Source organism: Globicephala melas, chromosome X (genome assembly GCF_963455315.2).
Source record: "Globicephala melas chromosome X, mGloMel1.2, whole genome shotgun sequence".
Taxonomy (NCBI): Eukaryota; Metazoa; Chordata; class Mammalia; order Artiodactyla; family Delphinidae; genus Globicephala; species Globicephala melas.
Window position 1 is genome coordinate 23399117 of NC_083335.1, and position 23508 is coordinate 23422624.

A 23508-nucleotide genomic window follows, 5' to 3' on the forward strand; every position below is an offset into this window, starting at 1 on the left:
AATTACAATTAACTCAATAAGAGCTGCGATAGAGGGAAGGATGGGGCTCTAGAGGCACAGTAATGGGACATTTAACTCAACTTACATTCTAAACCTGCACAACCTGCTCGAGACAGCAATGTCTTTATCTTTCTGTCTGTTATGTACAGTTCCTTTCACTTGTCCTAAGTTTACCTCCTTCATGACTCAGAAGGTACTCCCTAATTCTAGCTGAAACTCTGCCTGCTTCTGAGGTTTTATTCTTGGAAAAATAGCTTATATATGTTAACTGAATACTACATTCCAGGCTTTCCTGCTAAGCACTTTGCATATATTATCTCATTTATTTATATCAACAACCTTATGAAGCAAATACTATTATTATCCCCATTTTACCAATGGGGAAGCCAAAACTCAGAGATCCTGGGTAGCCTGCTCAAGGTTTCACAACTGGTCAGTGTGAGGCCTGGGATTTGAACACAGGCAGCTGACTTCAGAGCCTGTGCATCTCACCATATCCTCTTCTGTCTCCCAATATTAACTCTGAGGTCACTGCACCAGACTGGTCAGGCTTCAGTTTCCTATCTAGCAACTGTAATTTTGACTTCTAGAATATTCTTCTCACACTTCTCAAGTGTCAAATGTTCCCATGCTCCGACTTGTAGCATGTCTATGTCTATCTATATATGCCTTATGAGATCAGATACACTGCTTTATCCTGGGCCTCATTGGTCAGTATGCCTTGGAAGGCTCTTCCAGAGTCAAGGTCTATTCGTCCAGGCTTTAAGATCTGGGATCTGGAGCATCAGCTTATCCATGCAAAGTAATAGATCCCTGAGTAGTTTGTTTGTTTGATTTTTAAGTGGTCTGGACATCTTCTATCCTGGGAAGACCTGGATATACTGGTAAAGTCTTATTGCCCAATTCTTTTTCTACACCAAATGAAGGCCACTCCTAGCCAGTTTTTACTTATCTTTCCTTGTGAAGATAAAATGAAATGACATGTGATGTGCCTGGAAACTAAGAGACACTCAAAGTTTCTTTTCCTCCTAGTCTGTGAACTCCTAGAAGACAGGGATGATGTCGTATTCCTCTTTACATACCCAGATCCTAACACATATTCTGCACCTACTTAGCTCCCTTGCTTTCCCCTTCCTCTTTCCCTTCGTAGAGAACCCTTTGCAAATTTGTCGCAAGGAGTATATCATTTCTGACATTGACTTCTTTCACATCCACTGTTTATCAATGACAATCCTGTGGTCTGCCTCATATGGGTTTATAGAAACAACAGTTCATAACTCACATCTCAGCACCTGACAGACAAATAAATCATCATGTAGCCCTTTAGGTCTCTTCAAACCCATTGCCTTTGGATCGTGTCTGAATCTTCTTCCTACCTCCCTTCATCCTGGCTGTGGGCACTCAAGGTATGATATCAGGACAAGAAAATATCACCTCTTTGTAAGGGAGGCTCCAGCGTTCCTCGTAAAAATCTATTCTTTTTCTTGGAAGCTCAAAAAGAAAGTTCTACCACTGATGCTTAAACTAAAAGATTAAAGTCCAAAGGACTATTTTATCCATACTTTTTTTTTCCCTGAACATTTTTTAGGAAATCTCTGATGCTTTGAAACATGGATGACCAGTTTGAGCTATACACCACAAACACCAAAATTTGGCAAAAGAATGGAATGAAATGGACTTTATAAATGTTTCCCTAAGCAGCTTTGTAAATACAAATGAAATATTATATCCCAGGAACTTCCCTGGTGGTCCAATGATAAAGAATCCGCCTTCCTATACAGAGGATGCAGGTTCGATCCCTGGTCAGGGAACTAAGATCCCACATGTCGTGGGGCAACTAAGCCCGTGCGCCACAACTACTGAGCTTGCACGCCTCAACTAGAGCCCATGTGCTGCAAACTACAGAGCCCACGCGCCCTGGAGCCCGCGTGCCACAACTAGAGAAGAGAAAACCCGCACACCACAACTATAGAGAAGCCCACGCACTACAACGGAAGAGCCCGTGTGCCGCAACGAAAGATCCCACATGACTCAACGAAGATCCTGTGTGCCGCAACTAACAAGACCCGACGCAGCCAAAAATAAACAAAATAAATAAATAATAAATAAATCTTAAAAAAAAATTATATCCCAGCAAGGAAACTAGCTAATGGATTTCTGAATGAATTTTGTAGTTACAGATGCAACATTGGCATTATTTTTCTTTTCCTTCTCAATAATAAATGTCATGAAAAAATGTTAGAAACATTGATCAACGGGGAGTTCAATAGTATGAGTCTTTTACAAAGCAGGTCATATATGTTCTGAAGTTTCAAAACTGTCTAGACAATATCAGGCATTTTAGTGGCAAAAGCATGAAATTTTCAACATTTGCTCAGTCTTTTCTTTCCTGGAACCAATATGGCTCATTGAAATGATCAAAGTAAATACATATCAAACAAAAAAGTAAATGAGGTTAAATATCCTAAAACTTTTACTTACAGACAAAACCCTCAGAGGGCTCTTTGTCATCATTTTATAAACATTGGAGTATGGTTTACTGCTGCCTGCCAGAAAAGTAATCACAACTTTCTGCCTTGTGTGCAATTATTTTTGTAATGTAGTGCAGAATGAAGAATAAAACATAAAATAGTAGATATAAACATAAAAACAAAAAGCTGCAGAATGTCACAAGTGAAGCTGTAATATTGCATATTATTTTGAAGTAAAACAAACTCAACTTTTCTAGCAACTGCTTCATCAAATGAGGGCACAATCTGAAACCATCTGGCTATCATGGAAGTTTTGCAAACTAAAATGATCCATACTGAACTTGGACTTCTCTAAAATCCTTTAGCACTTACTGGTATTTAACATGTATTAAAACTACTAGCTTTCTATACACCTTGTTCCTAACTTGTCTTCCCAAGGTTCATAGAAGTTTAAGAAGGCAGTAATGATGGATTCTGAGGTACTGTCAGTATTACAAACAGCCTAGTAAAATGGTCCATTTGCCTGCGATTAGGCTGCATGTAATAATAATAATATTAATTGAATCCTCACAAAAATCCTAAACTTAAATGGAAAGTGACTGCTCTTAGTTGGAATTATATCAACCTTGTGCAAGGAAACTTTATACAAGCTTTCCTAATTTTTTTAAAAAATTTATTTATTTTTGGCTGCGTTGGGTCTTCGTTGCTTCACGTGGGCTTTCTCCAGTTGCAGCGAGCAGGGGCTACTCTTCGTTGCGCTACACGGGCTTCTCATTGCAGTGGTTTCTCTTGTTGCGGAGCACGGGCTCTAGGCACGCGAGCTTCAGTAGTTGTGGCACACAGGCTCAGTAGTTGTGGCTGGTGAGCTGTAGAGCACAGGCTCAGTAGTTGTGGCACACGGGCTTAGTTGCTCCGCGGCATGTGGGATCTTCCCGGACCAGGGCTCGAACCCGTGTCCCCTGCATTGGCAGGCAGATTCTTAACCACTGTGCCACCAGGGAATTCCCAGCTTTCTTAATTTTAACTGAGAAAATAATCATTTATTAAATAATGCTGTTTGATGCACAGAATCCTTCGAAAACCAGCATCTACAGGCCAGAAAATATGTTGGAAAAATTGAAGAAAAAAGACTGATAAATGGTGTCTGGTGTATATTTGTCTTATTTCTTCTAACAGGACAGGACATCGCTGAGGGCAATAATGATCACCTTCACAGAGTCTAACACGCTGCCTAGTGCATAGGAAGTCTTCTTTCCATGGATGCTGTTTGCTTGATCTGTAAAGTACCATGATTTTAAAAACATCGATTCCATACACTACCAAACGTAAGGTAGATAGCTAGTGTGAAGCAGCCGCATAGCACAGGGAGATCAGCTCGGTGCTTTGTGACCACCTAGAGGGGTGAGATAGGGAGGGTGGGAGGGAGGGAGACGCAAGAGGGAAGAGATATGGGAACATGTGTATATGTATGGCTGATTCGCTTTGTTATGGAGCAGAAACTAACACACCATTGTAAAGCAATTATACTCCAGTAAAGATGTAAAAAAAAAATAAAACATCGATTCCATTACCATTTGCAACATGAGTCTGGAGCTTTTGAAGTCTCCTTTCCCCCTACTTCCTCACTGAAAAGTACGTATGCATATCTATTGGACTGTTACTGCTGGCACCTTACCCACTTAAAAACTGAGTAATTCAGACAGACTTTAGATAAGCAATCAAGATGGGCTCTATCTTAATAGTACTGAACTCGGCTCAAAGATCTTTTCATAAGGCCAGTCTGCTGAATCAGATACAAGCCACTCCCACTGCCTAAATTACCATTCCCCCCCCCTTTTTACTTTTTGCAGTCCTGAGATAAGTGGTCCTACTTACTGGCAGCCTAGATGATCACGTATCCCAAAGCCTGAGAGATTCTAAAAGAGCAGCTCCCGACCACCAGACTGTCACTATGCCTCAAAGTCTCTCCATTATAGTCATTTCATTGAGCTTAGACATTGATAATCCATGTTAACATACAAATACATTACTTAGTAAGGGTAAAAGGTTAAGGCAGTGTGATATAATGGAAAGAGCACAGACATTAGAATCAGTAAAATTTTATTTTGAAGCCAGGCTTCACCAATTCCCAAATTTTTGAGTTACCACATCTATAAAATGGGGGTAATAATATTCACTTTGAAGAACTATTAATACAGGTACCTATTATACCTTACAGTCACCAAAATGGTAATGTGCTTAGAGTGCCTAGCACACAGTAAGCACTCAATGGTATTAATGATTTTACGACCATTGATAATCCCTTATACTCATTCCCACAGCATCCAGAGCAGAACCCTGAGGGCAGGGAAAGGGAACAACCACTCACTGGGGCTCAGAGAAGTTCAATAACTTGTTTAAGTTCACATAGCTAGTGAACAGCAGAGCAAGTATCTGAACTCAGGTCTCTCTAATTCCAAAGCCCAGGTTCTTGCCTAAGAAACCTCCTGCCTTTTCTTGTGTGTACCCATTCCAGAAGAAAGTAGTGATTTGACAGCCTCAGTTATTCAGGTTGCTTTGGAAAAAGTCAGCCCTGAAAGACTGTAATCATATTAAACTATATAAAAGCTATGCACAGGGTGAGTGCTTTCATGTAGACCTAAAGGCATGCCAATGAATAGCAGAGTCCATTTGAAACCATAAATTAAAGCAAATGTAGTGAGATCTAAAATGATCTGCTGGTACACCAAAATGGATTATGCTGGAAAATTCCCAAGTCTCATCTTCCCAGAATTCTACAGAGCTATCAGCATACACAAGTGTATCACAAAGCCATTCTCCAACCCAGAAAGCCTAGCTTTGGGTCGATGTCCCTGATGGTCCCCTTCCTCCCCAGCGCCCTCCCGAGTTACCCAGGCCTCCTGGTAATCAGGACTCCGAGGGAAGAGAGAATGCTGGTGGGTCAGGTTCACGTCTGTTCTCTGCCCCTTCCCTGTCTCTACACCAAGCAGGTAGCCAGACTCTACCCCCCTTTGCCTCAGGGAACATTTGTCTTGTTAGCTGACTGTCTAAACCTGGCTGTTCTCCAGAATCCTGAGCACCTTGATGGAATTATGCATAGGAGGGAGGGGGCAGTGCCTTGCAGGGCAGAAATGCAGGGGGGAAATTTCTGCTCAAGGGACCTCTGGGATACAGGGCCTCAGGGAAATGGCTTCTCGGTGCCTGTAGGGAGGCTGGACACCAGGCATTAGGGCTCCCAGCCTAGGCAGAAGCCCCCTCCTCACCTCACCTCTCATGCCCCACGGGCCCAGGAGTAGCAGAGATGCCCACCTTCAAGGAACCGTGGGGACTTGGACAGTGAGGGGAGCAGGGACAATCACAATGGATTGACGACCCTGTAGAATACCCTCTGCCCTCCCATTCTTGAGTAACTCACAGAAAGAGGAGGGGCCCTTCAATAGTGAATGAGATTGGATTTTCTGTCACCTCAGTGGGATGGAGGGAAAATGCAGATTCAAACTGCCGCTTCTGAGCAAACCTGCCCCGAGGTACACACTACACAGAAGACACAGCAAGTAAGTGCACACTCTTTATTACTAGTTAGAATCAGGAAACCTCTGACAAAGGTTGAGCTTGGTGAGCTGGAATCTCCTGGCGGAACTCGAGGACACGTTTTGCTCAGACTGGAGGCTGATCTGACTTCCCAGCCCCGGGGCTCCACTTGCCTCTGAGAAGCTGGCAGAGAACACACCAAGTGGAAGAGAAGGGCCCACGAGCATTCTCAAGCGTGCTCGTCCCAGTCCAGTTCTAGTTTTAATCCATTTAGTCCTCCCAAGAGAAGCGCCATCCAAAGCACGATGTCTGTCCTTGGAATCCATTTTGTTCTTCATCCACTGAACAGAAAGGGGCTTGGGATGGTGGCTGCCCGAAGCTGAGGGCTCAAACACTCCCCCAAGCACTGTCCTTCTTTAAGATAGTCGCCCAGTGGTCTTTCAGGCAACCAGGAAACTAGCTGTCCCTCTCAAGGGAGGAAATGAGGAGAGTATCAGAAAAGTCCTGCCTGCAATTTTGTTAGGCCACTTTTCCACTCTTTGCCACTACTCACTTGTCTCACATGGGACCAGTGAGATGAGCAGTTCGGCAATCAAGTCCTTCCATTAAAGTCTCTTTGTTGCCCCCGGAACTGCAGAAATATCTCGATGTTATTTCATCTGGGCTTACCCAAAGGTCACACTACATGCAAGGCAAAGAAGTCACTCCTGATATAACTTGTATCCCAAATTAGGCTCTCTCCTGTTATCTAACCAAACTCATCAAATCAGGTTATAATGTGTGCACCAGATAATAACATGTAAGTCTAGCTCCTAACACATATCAGACAATAACTGTTTAATGAATTAAATGAAATGCGTCACGTTTGCTATCATCTATACAATTTAACACTGCAACCACCACATCTTATGAATTAATTCTTTGTCCCAACAGAGAAATTACATCCTAACAAAATTATTTTGCCCCCCTTTTCCCCCAAGTGCCAAAGCATCTCTTCTTCCCTGACTTTTCGCTCTTCTCGGCTCCAGTCAGTAGGGGTCTCACTGAGTGTGGGTCAGTCAGAAACGAAGAGTTTTTTCTTTAGGCTCTTGGAAGATCTTCTAATGGGATAGGTTCAGATTCTTCAGCAACAAGCAAATTCCGTGGGGCTCAGAGACATAAAAACAGACCCTCACCTATAAAACTTAGAAAACGAGAACAAGAAGCAAACATGAACACCGCGGTAGTTTACAAAGGAACGATAGCATTTTCAAGGAAAATCAGTGCTCCTAAAATTCCTTATAGCTTATAACCAAAAACGCATGGCTGCTCCCAGCCAAAGACATGGCATTTTCTGGAAAACAAGGTTAATAAGAAAACAGAAAAGAGTGAAAAAGGAAAAAACAGTCTTTTTTTAAAAAATTTTTTTAACATCTTTATTGGGGTATAATTGCTTTACAATGGTGTGTTAGTTTCTGCTTTATAACAAAGTGAATCAGTTATACATATACATATGTTCCCATATCTCTTCCCTCTTGCGTCTCCCTCAAAAAAACAGTCTTGACTTCAGCTTCTGCAGGGTGTCAACCAATCAGCTTCAGCCACCCAGAATTCAGCACCTGCAAACATAAATGCATTAGGAGAAATTCCTTAAAGAGTGAGTGTGATACTCAAAAGCAATCCGTCTTTGCTCAAGTAAATGAAAAAAAAAAAGAAAGCATATAAATACATATGTATCTATGTGTGTACTCAATGATAAAAAGTTGTTATTTGGGGTAATGGGACAATGAATTATTTTATTTAATTTTCTATATCATAATTTTAGTTACAAATTTTCTGTGAAGTAAATGAGTTACTTTTTAATCAGGAGGGGGTCTTAGAAAACTGGTTTTTCTTTGGAGTGTTTCCATTCTTACTTACCTTCCTGAAATCAGTGGGTTTGTCCTGGGTCGGGGCCTCCACTCTCAACCGCCATGCAGACTTTCTTGCATTCATAGCAAGCCTTGTGCCATGGAAAATTCATTGCTTTACACCACAGGGCACTCCCAATTCACTGAACTGCAGCCTGAGGCAGACTTCTCCTGGTGGTGTGATTCTGAGGCTTTTTTCCCTTCTGGCCGCTTGGTCTTCTGCCCCTGAGGTTGTTGTTTCTTTGGGTTTTCTCTCCCACTAGGGCTCCAGCTGTCCCCCTGGGCGGTTGCCTGAGGCCTCTCTGGACCTCCTTCCTGGCCATGTCTCCTGTTGAACAGCGGTGGGGGCATCCCCTGGGGCCCTTGTGGACCTCCTTCCCGGCTCTGGCTTCTGCTGACCCCCAGGGGGTCAGTCCCCTGGGGCCTCTCTGGATCGTCTTGCCTGTGACTTCTGCTGTTCCCCAGGGGGATGGTCCTCGGGGACCTCTCTAGGTCTCCCTCCTGGCTCTGGCTTCTGTTGTCCCCCCGGGGAACATTCCCCTGGGATCTTTTGGGAACTTCTTCCTGGCTGTAGCTCCCATTGGCCCCCAGGGAGACCATCCCCTGGGGGCTCTCTGGACCTGCTTCTTGGTTGAGACTCCAGCTATCCCTCAAGTGGACCATCCCCTGGGGTCTCTCTAGGCCTTTTTCCTGGCTGTGGCTCCAACTATCCCCAAGAGGGATCATTCCCTCAGACCTCTCTGGACCTTCTTCCTGACTGAGACCACAGCTGTCCCTAAGAGGGACCATCCCCTGGGGCCTCTATAGACCTTCTTCCTGGTTAAGACTCCTGATATCCCCTTAGGGGACTGTACCCTGCAGGATCTCAGGACCTTCCCCCTGGCTGTAGCTCCTCTGGTTCCACAGTGGGGCCATCTCCCCCTGAAAGACCACTGCAGCCCACGGGCCAGGTGGAGAGATGCCCAGAGGAGGCACCTGAAATGGGACGACTCCAGCTTCTGTTTCCATACGGCTACTGCTGGTGGTACAGGTGGCAAGAATGGGAATCCCATCGGGAATGGTGCATGGAATGGAAATGGGTATGGTATCGGCACTGGCAGAGGGGGTTGCACGGCCTGGGCCCAAGGACTCGGGGGTCCCGGCACATAAAGGACATCTGTCGGGGCTGGCATCTGGCTCTTGAAATACAGCCTGTCATGCTCCCCCATGGCTACCACATCTCTCTGCTGCTCTACGCTCATGGGCCACTCTGCAGCCCCAAGTTGTTCGGCTCGAGGCCCAGGCAGCAACTCTTGGGCCAGTGGGGTGACCTGTGCCGACCTCTCGACCAGGAGCAGCCGCCCACAAAGCACATCGCGCTGTTTCAGCGCCTGCTGCAAGGCGGCCCGCGTGAGGCGCAGCTACGTGACCACTCCTCGCGCTCCTCGCGCAGGCGCCGCAGCTCAGAGGGCCCAGGAAGCCGCCTCGCGTTCCCCTACCTGCTCCTGCAGCCACTGAACCCGGAACGCCTGCTGCTCCCGCTGCCTCGCGCCCACACGCACGCTCAAGGCCAGCGCGCTCCAGGCACAGGCCCTCTTGATGGCGCACGGCACCTGCGGGTCAGCGACGACGACGCGCAGCCGATCCTCTACCTCATTCCAGGACCGCGAGCAGAAGGCCACGTAGAAATCGGGGCCTCCCCCGTTCATGAGGACTTCATTGTTGATGAATCTGATCACCTCGTTGTGGCGGAACCCGCTGGCATGGTCCCCAAGGCCCACGGCCATGGCCGCTGCGGCCTAGTCAACCAACCGCCTCACGGGAGATGCCGCTGCCGCCGCCGCCGCCGCCGGCACCGCCGCCGGTAAAGCCCCTCACCTCCCGGCTCAGTCCTCCTTCAGTTCTAGCCCAGTCCTGGCCTCCTCCTCGGCCTCTTTCCTCTGTCACGGTCCGGCTTTCCTCACAGAAAGTAAGGCAGATCCCCTCGCTGCGCCAACCCCCAAAAGGCAGACGCAGGCGCCACGGGTCACACGTGAGCTCCGAGTCGCTCCGCAAGGCCTGCTGGGACCAACCTCGCTGCCAGAGCCCCTCCTACCGGGTGAGCAGGCCGGAAGCTGCACTGAGTGCCGCAGTGAACCCAGACGTGGCAGAGGCCGGAAACTGCACTGGGTGCAGCAGTGAATCCAGACGTGGCAGAGGCCAGAAGCTGCACTGGGTGCCGCAGTGAACGTCTAGAAGGCTTTAGTGTTTCTAAGAATTTCAAAAGGACAATATCCAGCATGGTGGAATGAATTTCTAGCTGGGTGGAGCTGCACAGGTGGGTGCAGTTCTACTTTTGTCTCAGCTTCATCTTAGTTCTTAGATACACTTCAGACCTTTAATACAGTCAGTCCCACTGTCGGCACGCTTCCCTCAGCATCCTGCACAGGTAAACTTAGAATCCCTGTCATCAAGAAAATCCGGGGACTGAGCCATGAATTTTTCCTGAACTCTCCCTGTAATTTCACTCTCATGTTTACCTGATCAACTTTGTTCTCAGACGATGTCTCTCTTATTTTAAACTAAATGCTTCTCTCTTGATCTGTGTTTTCCATACAGGAGATGCTAAAGGAGTTCTGCAGGCAGCCCTAAATGGTAACTGGAATCCACGCAAAGAAATAAAGCACACGCTAAAGGTAACTACATAGGTAAATACAAAAGACAGTATTACTGTATTTTGTGACTCCTCTTTTTTAATATAGGACTTAAAACATGACTGCATAAAACAATACAAATCTGTCTTCATGGGCACACAATGTATAAAGGTGTCATTTATGGCAGTAACAACATAAAGGGGGTGGAGCTATACAGGAGCAAAGGTTTTGTATACTGTTGAAATTGTTTGTATTAATCCAAAATATACTGTTATAATTTAACATGTTAGTTGTAATCCCCAGAGCAACCACTAAGAAAATAACTAAAAAATATACAGAAAAGAAAATGAGCAGGAAATCAAAAAGGTAAACTACAAAAAAAAAAAATCAATGAAACCCAAAACAAGGCAGTAATGGAGGAATGGGGGGAGATATAAGACATGTTAGAAAACAAATAGCAAAATGTCAGAAGTCTTTCCTTATCAGTAATTATATTAAATGCAAATAGATTAAACTCCAATTAACAGGCAGAGATTGGCAAAATGGATACTTTTTAAAAAACATGATCTAAATGTATATTGTCTACAAGAGATTTATTTTGTATTCAAAGACTTGAATTGGTTGCAAGTAAAAAGATAGAAAAGGCTATTCTGTACAAACAGTAATTAATTAAGAGCTAGAGCAGCTCTCCAAATATCAAAGTATACTTTAAGACAAAAATTAGGATTAAAAAAGAGGATATTATATAATGTTAAACAAAGGGTCAATCCACTTAGGAAACAAACTTTTAGTTACCAAAGGGGAAAGACAGTGAAAGGGAGGGATAAATTAGGAGTATGGGATTAACAGGTACACACTATCACATATAAAATAAACAAGGATTTACTGTATAGCACAGGGAACTATAATCAATATCTTGTAATAACCTATAATGGAAAAGAATCTGAAAAAAGTATATATATATAACTGAATTGCTTTGCTGTATACCTGAAACTAACACAATAGTGTAAATCAACTACACTTCAATAAAATAAAATAAAAAATTTAAAGGGTCAATCCATCAAGAAGGTATGTCAATTATAAATATATGTGCACCTTATATATGCACCTAACAACAGAGTCCCAAAATACATGCCAAAAGTAGACAGAATTGAGAGGAGATAGAGGCAGTTCTACAGTAAGAGTTGGAGACTTCAGTACTCCATTTTCAATAATTTATAGAAAGACTTGATAGAAGATCAAGAAGGAAATACAAGACTTGAAAAATACTATAAACCAAATAGACTTAACAAACATCTGTGGAACAGTCAAGCCAAAAACAGCACACTACATATTCTTAAGTGCACATAAAAGATTCTCCAGGATAAACCTTTTGTTAGGCCACAAAACAAGTTTCAATAAATTTATGAAGATTGAAATCATACTAAGTATGTCCTCTGACCACAATGGAATGAAATCAGAAATTAATAACAAGGAAATTTGCAAAATATACAAATATGTGAAAATTAAATAACTCTACTAAATAACCATTGGGTCAAAGAAAAAAATAACAAGGGAAATTAGAAAATATGTTGAGACTAATAAAAACAAAAACACAACATACCCAAACTAATGGGACTCTGAAAGCAGTGTTCAGAGGGAAATTTATAGCTACAAATGCCTATGTTTGAAAAAAGAAACATATCAAATTAATAACCTAACTAGCCCACCTTAAGGAATTAGAAAAAGGAGAGAAAACTAAACCCAAAGCAAGCAGAAAAAAGGAAATAAAAATTAGAATGGAGATAAACAAAATAGAGAAGAGAAAAAACAATAGAAAAAAAAGGAAACAATAAATGGTTCTTCAGAAGGATCAACAAAATTGACAAACAAACAGACTGTTCAAGAAAAGAAAGATTCAAATTACTAAAATCTGGAATGAATGTGGGACATTTACTATCAACCTTACAGAAATAAAAAGAATTATAAGAAAATACTATGAACAATTATATGCCAACGAATTAGATACCTAGATGAATGGACATATTCCTAGAAACACAAAAACTACCAAAACAGATTCAAGAAGAAATAGAAAATCTGAACAGACCTGTAAGAAGTACAGAGATTGAGTAAGTAACCAAAAACCTGCCAACACAGAAAAGCCCAGGACCAAACAGCTTCCCTGGTGAATTCTACCAAATATTTAAAGAGGAATTAACAGAAATCTTTCTCAGGCTCTTCTAAACATATAAGAGGAGGGAACACTTTCTAGCTCATTAATGAGACTAGTATTATGTTGTTACCAAAACCAGACAAAGACATCACAAGAATAGAAAACTATAGACCAATATCCTTTATAAATATAGGTGTAAAACTTCTCAACCAAATACTAGCAAATGGAATCCAGCAGCACATTAAAAGAATTATAAAACATGACTAAATGGGATTTATCTCAGGAAAGCAAGGATGGCTCAATAAATATTGGTGTAAAACACCGTATTACTAGAATGAAGGAAAAAACCCACATGATCATCTAATAGATACCAAAAAAACTTTTGAAAAAATGCAACACACTTTCATGAGAAAAAAAAAGAACTCAAAAAACAAAATAGAAAGGAATGTCCTCAACCTGATAAAGGGCATTTATGAAAAACCCACAGCTAACATTATACTCCACGGTGAAAGACTCAAAGCTTCCCCGCTAAGATCAGGAACAGATAAGAATGCCAGTTGTACCCCTGCTATTCAACATTGTCCTAGAATGTCTAGCCAGAGAAATTAGGTGAGAAAAAGAAAAGCTATCCAGATCGGAAAGGAATAAGTAAAACTGTTTCTCTTTATAAAGGACATGATCCTATATAGAGAAATTCCCAAAGAATCCACAAGAAAGTTACTAAAACTAATAAACAAATTCAGCACAGTGGCAGGGTACGGGATCAACATGCCAAAATCTGTGGTATCTTTGTACACTAGCAATGAGCGATTTCATTTCCAGAAAATGAAGAAAATGATTTCACTTTCAATACTATCAAAAGAATAAAATACTTAGGAATAAATTTAACCAAAGAGGTACAAGGCTTATACACTGAAAACCACAAAACATTGCTGAATGTGAAGGAAACGTTAAGTAAATGGAAAGACATCTCATGTTCATGAATTGGAAGATGTCAAAGTGATCTACAGATTCAATGCAGTGCCCCAACAGACTCTTTTCTTTTCTTGCAAAAATGTAAAAGCTGATCCTAAAATTAACATGGAATTTCAAGGGACCCTAATAGCTAAAACAATTTTTAAAAAGAAAAATAGGGACTTTCCTGGCAGCCCAGTGTTTAAGAATCCATGCTTCCACTGCAGGGGGCCCAGGTTGGATCCCGGGTCAGGGAACTAAGATCTCGCATGCCGCGCAGTGCGGCAAAAAAAAAAGAATAATGTTGTAGGATTCATGCTTTCATGCTTCCTGATTTCAAAACTTACAAGGTTAGAGTATCAAAACAGAGTGATACTGGCATAAAGATAGACATGCAGATCAATGGGATAGAGTTGAGAGTCCAGAAATAAATCTGTCATCTCTGGTCAACTGATTTTTGACAAGGACACCAAGACCAGCCAATGGGAAAGGAATCGTCTCTTCAACAAATGGTTTGGAGATAACTGGATATCCACAGGTAAAAGAATGAAGGTAGACTACTACCTCAGCTCATATACAAAAATTAACTCAATTTTTTGGTTTTGTCTGTTGTTGCTACTTGTTATTGTCATTTTAGTTACTTTTCTAAATTATTTTTGTAAAATTTCCATTTATCATATGTGGCCACTGAAGTCTGTGTTCCATTAGTTTAGTGGTCAACTAGTGTATTGACAGAGTATCTACAAACACCTAAAGCCCAATAATATTTTTTAAAAGAATTTTTAAAACTCTCCCCACTCCCTGAAGATTGTCTGTGTTGGGACACGCCTTCAGTGCTTAGCCAGGCCATTTACAATACTGCCCTCACCTTTACTTCCTGCTTGTGCAGAGCCTGAAGGTTAGCCAGAGGTGAAAGTTTAGGATCTTTTCTGAGGATTAGGCCTTTTCTGAACTTGTGTCCAGTCTTGGGCATATGCATGGCCTTCTCAATTCCCTGACTTAAGCAGGAGCTTTTAAAAACTCTCACTCCCCTGTAGATTTCCTTTCCCAAATTCTTTCTTACCAGGCTTTTTGATCTGTCTCTTGCTTGTCCTGACTGCTATCCCTTGCCCTAAGCTGCTCTGGCCAATACTTTTGCCTTCAAGTGCTTTTGGCAAATGCCATTTGGGAAGCCACCCCAGACCTGGGAATGCTCTGAACCGGGTGAAACAAAGGCAAGCCCTTGTGTACCAGTCCTTCCAGGAGCCACTAGACAGATTGAAATAAACAACCACAATTCTTTGAGAATAAGGTCTGTAATTGCTCCCTCAGGTACTTGGCAACCTGCACCAGGGGTACAGGCTGCTGTCTTCATGGCTGCCTCCCATCTGGTATGTGGGGAAGGGTTGGTAGACAATTTAAAACACCAGAGAACTCTGTTGCTGCAATGCAGCAGCTTCTTTCTTCATTAAGCTTTCCCCTGGTTGTTATAAGTTTTCAACTAGACTCCAGAGTTCTGTAAAAGTTGATTCTGACAGGTTTTGCCAGCTCATTAGTTGCTTTAATGGAGGGATGGAGCCCTGGGGTTCCCTACTCTGTCATCTTTGGTATAAAGAAAGCTATCATAGCCCCAAACCATTAATAATCCAAGTAAGATTAATTTCATCTCCTTGTCATCTCTCATTCATCCTTCCAGCTCAGCTATCACCTCCTCCAGGAAGACCACTCTACAAGCCATACTGTAATTAGTTTTTTATTCTTCTTTTTCACCAACTAGACCTAGTCGCTCCAGGGCAGAGACTGTATCCTTTCATTTCTGGATCGCTAGCACCTAACATAGTTCTACTTACATGATAGCGCTTATAAATGCCAAAGGGAAGGAACACCAGAATAATGGAAGATGGGGGGAAAGAAAGAGGGAGAAACAGACAATTCCATGACTTCTATAATCCTGTTTAAAATTCAAACTGAAACCTATAAAGGGATGTCCTTGTCATGGTTTCAATTTTTTAAAAAAGTAATTTTGGGAATTCCCTGGTGGTCCAGCGGTTAGGACTCTGTGACGCGACCACCGCCCCCCCAAAAATAGTAATTTTGTTAAAGACATACACATCCCTAAAGAAAAAAATTCACCATAGCCAAACTGATGCATGTATCTTGTGGGGAAGTGCTTTCATACAATGTTAAACTTTATAACAACGTCAAACTATTTTTAAATTAATGCAACAACACTTCATAAATGCCAAGGTATTTTAAAATTATTAAATTTAAGATACATTTGACCTTTAAGACCTTTATGGAATCAATTTCCACTGTATTGAAACAGGAAAGTGATAGATAATGGCCTGTAAAGTGAGATTTTAAAAGTAACCTGACTGAGTTATCATTCTTGATAAAACAATGATAACATCACAAATACCACCACACTTTACTTTGCAGGTGTGCAAGTTTGCAAAGTGCGAATATATGTTTACAAGAGAATAGAACAATTCAATTGCATAAATTAATCAATCTGAGAAACCACATTAAAAACATAGCTAATTTTTACATGATTTTCAGTAAGTTCATATACTTTCAATTTTAGTGTAACCTCTGTCACAAAGCCTTCATAACAACTTTAAATGATAATCATTGATGATAAAGGAAGGAAAATAACATTTTAAAGTTCATCATATTAGTATGTATCTACGCTTGTGATGATTTAATCTCCCAGGAATCAGAGGTGGTAAACAGAATAGAGAAAAAGCATATACAGTAAATATAAGCTATATATGCTGAGTACTGAGGAACAGTTTTATACGGCTTTAGGAAAATTTACACCTTTTATTACATAGGCTTTCTTTTCTTGTACTTTGCACCCACAGTGACCTCTGCGATATAGCTGCCCAGAAGATGCCAAAAGAAAAGAGAGGAGGCACCTGGGCAGTTAATCTCAGAAATACTAGAGCCACGTTCCCTGAATTCTTTTCCCCATGTGAGCACAATACATGGGCAGGAAACCATAGTAGATAATCAACCCAAGTGTGAGCATAGCTGAACACAATATATCACATTGTAAGTAAATATAGCTTACAATTAATTTCATCTGACCCATATTGACAACTTGCATAGTTATTATTGTCTATATGGTAAAATTAGCCACGAAGAGTAAGCAGATTCTGTAAATTCATTTTACACAGACAAACTGGATTTTTGTATTTCCTTTCTCCATGTTAGTTTTCAAGTATCGGTAAGTAACATCACTATTGAACATTTTCCCTGAAATCACTCACAATTTTATGTCTTCCTACCCCCATTCCCACCACAAACACACTCATATACACAACCTCTTACATCTGCTCACATTCCAAGGTGCCCTGGAGAACTCAAGGAGGCAGGAACTCTGGGGCATTAAGCTCCAGCTGACTAACTGACTGGCAAGTCACGCTTGGATCACCACACTTGGAGGAGAGGGCAAAGACAGATGAGCCATCAACCAAGTGCCGCGGTGTGAAACAAAGAGGGATGGACTCTCAATCCCCAAGGATCTGAGAGTCTTAAGGTTGGTACAGAAGGTAGGGGGCTGAAGCAGAAGGGGAGGAACCAAGTAAGTGGCAGATCTGTGAGCAGCTAGTTATCTCAGGACAAGCATAGGCTGACTGGTACAGAAAAACTGGGGATGCAGCCTTTGGGAAAAATCACTGGACTAGAATTGGAGAAAACTGACAGGCCCTTTTTGCCCTAGCAGTTCTTAGAAATAGCTTACCAATAGCACCATCTCCAAAATACATTTATATTATTAATATAAATTCATTTATACTAGAGTATAAAATGACTACTGCTCTGGTTTTGATCTGAAGGCAAGGAGGAGACTTTTGAGGGCACTGGATACCTAAAGGTCAATAGGCTATAGCTGATGACTGAATAACAGGAAGAGGTGAAGTCAACTTCTGTTTTTCTCTGGTGAGGGTAGCACTGACAAGCCTAACCCCACACCACCTCACAGCCTTTTTTTTTTTTTAAATGCCACTTAAGGTATCCCTGTGATTTTTCCATAACCTTTTTGACCCTTGCTCAGTGGATTCCATTTAGCTATTAGAAAGGAATGGGCAACAGGCAGTGCTGATAGGACTTTATCCAGAGTTCCTGAACCTGAGAAGGACATAAAGCCATTGGTAGAAGAAATCAGTTATCCTTCCAGACTTGCCTCAAGGCTGAGAAGAGAGGATGGTGACTTCTTCACCAGCTCTGCCAGGGTCTGAGTTCCACACTCCACTACTGTCCTGCTCTTCACAACTCAGTGGCTAGGAAGACAGCAGACCACTCTAGAGGCACCACCTCTTTCTGTGGAAATTTGAGATTAAAACCTTGTACCAGATAGGGGCACTCATTACCCACCACCCCAAGAAACACAGACTTATACAAACGCTTCAGGGGAGACAGACACTGTACCCAACAGAGCAGCACAATGAGAGGGCAACATTCCTGCCTTGCTCTCTCTGCTCAAGGGCACGCTCGGCACTGTACACTCACCAGAGGTGTTCCTGCTCTGAAGTGCCACCCAGCATCTCTCTCCGGAATGCACTTTTTCCCATCTGCTCTGACCAAAGCTGAGTGAATGCTTTGGACACTTTCTTGCTGGTAATAACAGCTGTGATTTAGGGAATGCTCACGTGGTGACTATGCAAAAAAAAAAAAAACAACAACTATATATTACCTCATTGAATCCTCATAACAACTTTATGAATTACAGGTACAATTATTATCCCTTTTTACAGATAGGAAACTGGGGCTCATAAAGATTAAGTAATTTGCCCAAGATCACACAGCTAGGAAGTGGTGGATCTAACACTTTGGTGAAGATGGCATACTTGTTTTCAATCTTTTTCTTTAAAGAACTTTAATGTTAGTGATACAACTAAAGTTCTCCTCCATCACATTTTCTCCCTCTCTCCCTTCCTCCTTCTTTCTCTGAAAGTAACCCAAGGTTGGTGTATATCTTCCTGGGTATGCTTTTATAAATATGTATTTACCCATAAATAATATATAGTATTACCTCTGTGGTAAATGATATTAACTGTTTTCAAACTTGCATTTTTCACTTTACGTGATGTTTTCTAAATCCTCACATGTTGATAACTATAAATCAGTTCATTCATTTTTAACTGCTGTTTAATAGTTCACTCTATGAATGTGCATTTTCCAGTTTTTTCACCATTAGCAACAGCTGTGATCAACAACACTGTACAAGTCTACTGGTGTATATATGTGAGTATATGCCTAGAAGTGGAATTTTCCCCATACAGGCACCTCCAATTTTATTATACATTGCTGAATTGTTCTCCAGAATGGTCTTAACAGTTTATAGTTCAGTCTGATTACAAATACAGAATTTCTGCATTTCAGAACTTACTAAACAGAGTCATCTTAAACATAATAGCAGAGCTGAGACAACTGATGCCTAAGAGAAACAGTGTAAGATAGTGGTTCCCAAGCCATTGGTTCCCATCCCAATGTCCAGTAGAATTATCCAGTGGACTTATAGAATGCATATCTCCAGGCCTGGCCCCAGACAAAATGCTCCCAGGTGATCCTGATGCAGTTGATCTGTTAATTAGAGTTTGTAGACCACTGGTCTCAGCTACATTCTGACCATACACTCACTATTCAAGATTTTTTTCACCTTTAACCATATGTTAATTTAGACTATTAGAAAGCAACACATATGGCTGCATTAGCTGCTCCCCTTTACACATTACCACAGAATATGTGTTTGGCTTTTACTAAGGGCTGTCATAGAAGAACCATGTAAGAATTGGGAGGGAAGAGGGTTGAAATTAGGTAATTCTGCTTCATTCTGCTGTATTCTGTATTAAGATTGCTAATTAAGAAAAGACAGTCTTGTTTTCACTGCCCCAAATTCATCAACAGCAGCCAGACAAGGAAAGGAGAAGAACCTTATGCTGTAAATTTTCAAAAGAGATAACCAGGGGAAAAGAGTATCTGGTGCTTCCAAACCCACCTCCATTCCCATAATTAGTACTGAGGAAAGAAGGAGTGTTCACAAAAACCTGACAACTTTTCATGAATTTTCTTCAATTTATAGAGACACGGCATGCAAGGATGAGTAGGAGTAAAATTGCCTAATTTTTCCTGAGTCAGTTTTGATAAGTAATATTTTTCTAGGAATTTTCCAATTTCATCTAATGTTTTCCATATAGTCTTTTATAATACACTCTTATCATCTACTTGATGTCTGTGGCATATGTAGTGATGTCTCATTTTTTGTTTTCGTATTTTCTTGATCAGTCTTGCTACAGATTTGTTAACTTTATTGTTCTTTTTGTAAGAACTTTTGGTGTTGCTGGTCTACTCTGTTGTATTATTATTTTATATTCTGTTTCATTAATTTCTGTTCTTACTGACAATGTTGAACATTATCTGAGCTTTGTGTTCCCACCCTTTAGTACTCCTGCTAACTTGCAAAGGACCACCCTGCCCTCACATATCCCTAAAGAAGACATACCTTCTCCACTCTTCCTCAACACCTCAAGTAAGATCCATCTTCCTCACTCCTGGTGAATCTCATAAGACTTACCTACAATTCCCTTATTTACCTGCTTCTATAAAACCCCAGACCCCTTCCTTTTAAGACATTCTTAAGGAATATTCACCTGATTGCAATAGCTTGTATAAAATTATCTCCTTAAATGTCCAGTGATTTTGTCTTTCACATCATCTTTATTGTTTTCTTCCTTCTGCAATCTTTGGACTAATTTTTTTTAACTTTATGAGCGTAGCTTTTTAAATTTCAAGCTTCTTCTTTTTAATATATACACTTAAGGCTGTAACTTTCCCTCCAAGTACTACTTTAACTGCATCCCACAGATTTTGATATGTAATATATTCATTGTTGTGAAGTTCAAAATATCTCTTAATTTCCAATGTCTTATTTGATCCAAGTCTTATTTCAAAATCTATTTCTTAATTTCCCAAATGTGAGGGTTTTCTGGATATATTTTTGTAATTCATATCTAATTCAATTATGTCAAAGTTGGAAAGTATATTCTCTGTGATTTTAATTATTTGAAATATTAGGCATATCATTACAGCCCAGTTCATGATCATATTTGATAAGTGTTCCACATGTCCTTGAAAAAAATTATATTCTGCAGTTTTTGGTATAGTATTCAATATCCTTTCATTAGCTCAAATTTGTTCATTGTACAATTTGAGCAACAAAGTAAATAATAATATTGGATTATAACTCAGAATAAAATAAATATCCATGAGTCTCTACACATATAAATAAATAATTGAATAAACATATAAATGGGGGAGAAGAAACAAATCTCCCATGCAAAAGAATTTGAAATAAACTATGTAGATACCCTACCCTAAAGGAGGGGGAGCATAACACCCCATTCCTTGAGTACAGGCTGGACTTAATGGCTCAATTCCAAAGAATAGACTATGAAAAAGGGAAAATAGTAACTTCACAGTGGAAAAACCTGGCAGACACCACCTTAACCAAGTGATCAGAGTTAACATCATTGGTGATGAGTCATATTGAAATCACATACCCCCCTCATAAGATGCAAGAGATGGGTACTTCACTTCTATGGTGTTCTTTCCAAAAACCCATAACCCCAGAGAAATCATGAAATTTCAATCATGAGAAAATATCACATCAAACAAACCCAAATTGATGGACATTCTACAAAATACTTGATCATTCAAATTTAGCCAAGGTCATGAAAGACAAAGACTGACAAATTGTGACATACTGGAGGAGACTAAGGACACATGACAACTAAATGCAATGTGGTATCCTGGATTGGATACTGGAAAAGAAAAAGGACATTAGTGGAAAAATAGGTGAAATCTGAATAAAGTCTGCACATTAATTAACAATATATCTACCAATGTTAATTTCTCAATTTTTACAAATGTTCTATTGTTACTTAAGATGTTCATATGCATAGAAGCTTGGTGAAGAGGATATGGGAACTCTCTATACTATCTTTGCAACTTTTCTATATATTTAAAGTTATTCCAAAATTAAAAGTTTATTAAAAACACATTTATTTATTGTATTGTCCAAATTTTATACACACACACACACACACACACAGGGAGAGGGAGAGAGAGAGAATTTTTTTTTCTGCCTGTACTGTCAACTATTGAGAGAAGTATGTTGAACTCTACCACTGTGATTGTGGATTTGTTTAATTCTCCTTGTAGTATTCTCAATGTTTGCCTTTATGTTTTGAGGCTATGTTATTAGGAACATAAATGTTTTACATTTTTATATCTCTTGGTGAATTGAACCATTTATTTGTATGAAGATTCCCTTTTCATCTCTAGTAATGATTTTTACCTTAAATTTTGTATTGTCTGTTATAATATTGAGCTTCCATGCTCTTTACCATTTTCCCTTCATTTTTGACATGATAATTCTTTACTGTGTTGTCAGTTTTCAGTGTTGTGGAGAAGCTGTCATTCATAATGTCAAGACAATTCAATGGGGAAAGAATGGTCTTTTCAACAAATGATGCTGGAAAAGCTAAACACGTGCCAAAGAATAAATTTGGACCCCTACCTCACACCATATACCAAACTGAACTTAAAATGGATCAAAGACCTAAATGTAATAGTTAAAGCTATAAAACTCATTTAGGATCCAATGGGGTGGGTAAAGATTTCACAGAACACAAAATACTTTCATCATAAAAGAAAATATTGATAATTTGGACTTTGTTTAAATTAAGAACTTCTGTCCATCAAAAGAGACCATTAAGAAAAGGAAAAGACAAGCCACTTGTAATACATATATACCAGCGGTCCCCAACCTTTTTGGCACCAGGGACTGGTTTTGTGGAAGACAATTTTTCCACGAAAAATTGGTGGGGGTTGGTGAGGATGGTTCAGGCAGTAATGTGAGCGATTGGGGGGATGGTTCAGGTGGTAACGCGAGCTATGGTTCAGGCAGTAATGTGAGCGATGGGGAGCAGCAGATGAAGCTTCAGTCGCTTGCCTGCTGTTCACCTCCTGCTGTGTGGCCCAGTTGATATATACAATAACAGACTCATGGCAGACTAAAGAAAGAACTTCTACAAATCAACAAGAAAAAGACAGACAACCCAATTTTTTAAATGGCACGTCACAAAAATACTGAATAAGCACTTCACAAAAAAGATAGCCAAATGACTGTTAAACACGTGAAAATATGTTCAGCATCATTAGTCATCAAGGAAATGCAAATCAAAACAATGATATACCACTAAATACCTATTAGAATGGCTGAAATTTAAAAGTCTGACAGTACCAAGTGTTCACAAGGATGTGGAGCAACCAAAGCTCTCATACATTGCTTATGGGTGTGTAAATTAATGCAATCACTTCAGAAAACTATTCGGCAATATTTTCTAAAGCTTAATACTAGCCTACTCCCAGATCCAGTAATTCTATTCCTAGGTACATAGCCAAGATAGTTGATACCCAAGATAGTTGATACCCAAGATAGTTGAGTGCATATGCCCTTCAAAAGACATGCACAAGAATATAATAGCAGCTTTTTTATAATGGCCACAAACTAGAAACAAGTCAAATGTTCATCAGTAATAGAATGAATAAATAAATTGTGGCATATTCATACAATGGAATATGAGCAGCAGCAATAGAAAAGGACCGTCTACTGCCACACACAAAAACATGGTTGGATTTCAAATACATAATGTTAAACAAAAGAAGCCAGAAACAAGAATACTTTCAGTATGATTCCATTTATCTGAAGTTTAAGAACAGGCAAAATTAACGAATTGTAATGTGATGAAAAAAAATGGCCACAAGCTTTTTTGCAGCTCCTGCCATCAGGAAGTAGAGTTTATTTCTCCACTCCTGGAATCTGGGATGGCCTTGTGTCTTACTTTGACTGAAAG

At 40.6% G+C, this 23508-nt stretch overlaps 1 protein-coding gene across 1 annotated transcript; it reads right to left on the bottom strand.

Annotated features, from left to right (window-relative positions):
* Positions 1-7911: 7911 nt before the first annotated feature.
* Positions 7912-9657, bottom strand: TEX13D (TEX13 family member D). The gene is given in 4 exon segments (XM_060291996.1): positions 7912-8016; positions 8018-8637; positions 8701-8896; positions 8899-9657. Coding segments are annotated over 4 exon segments (1680 nt in total).
* Positions 9658-23508: the final 13851 nt, after the last annotated feature.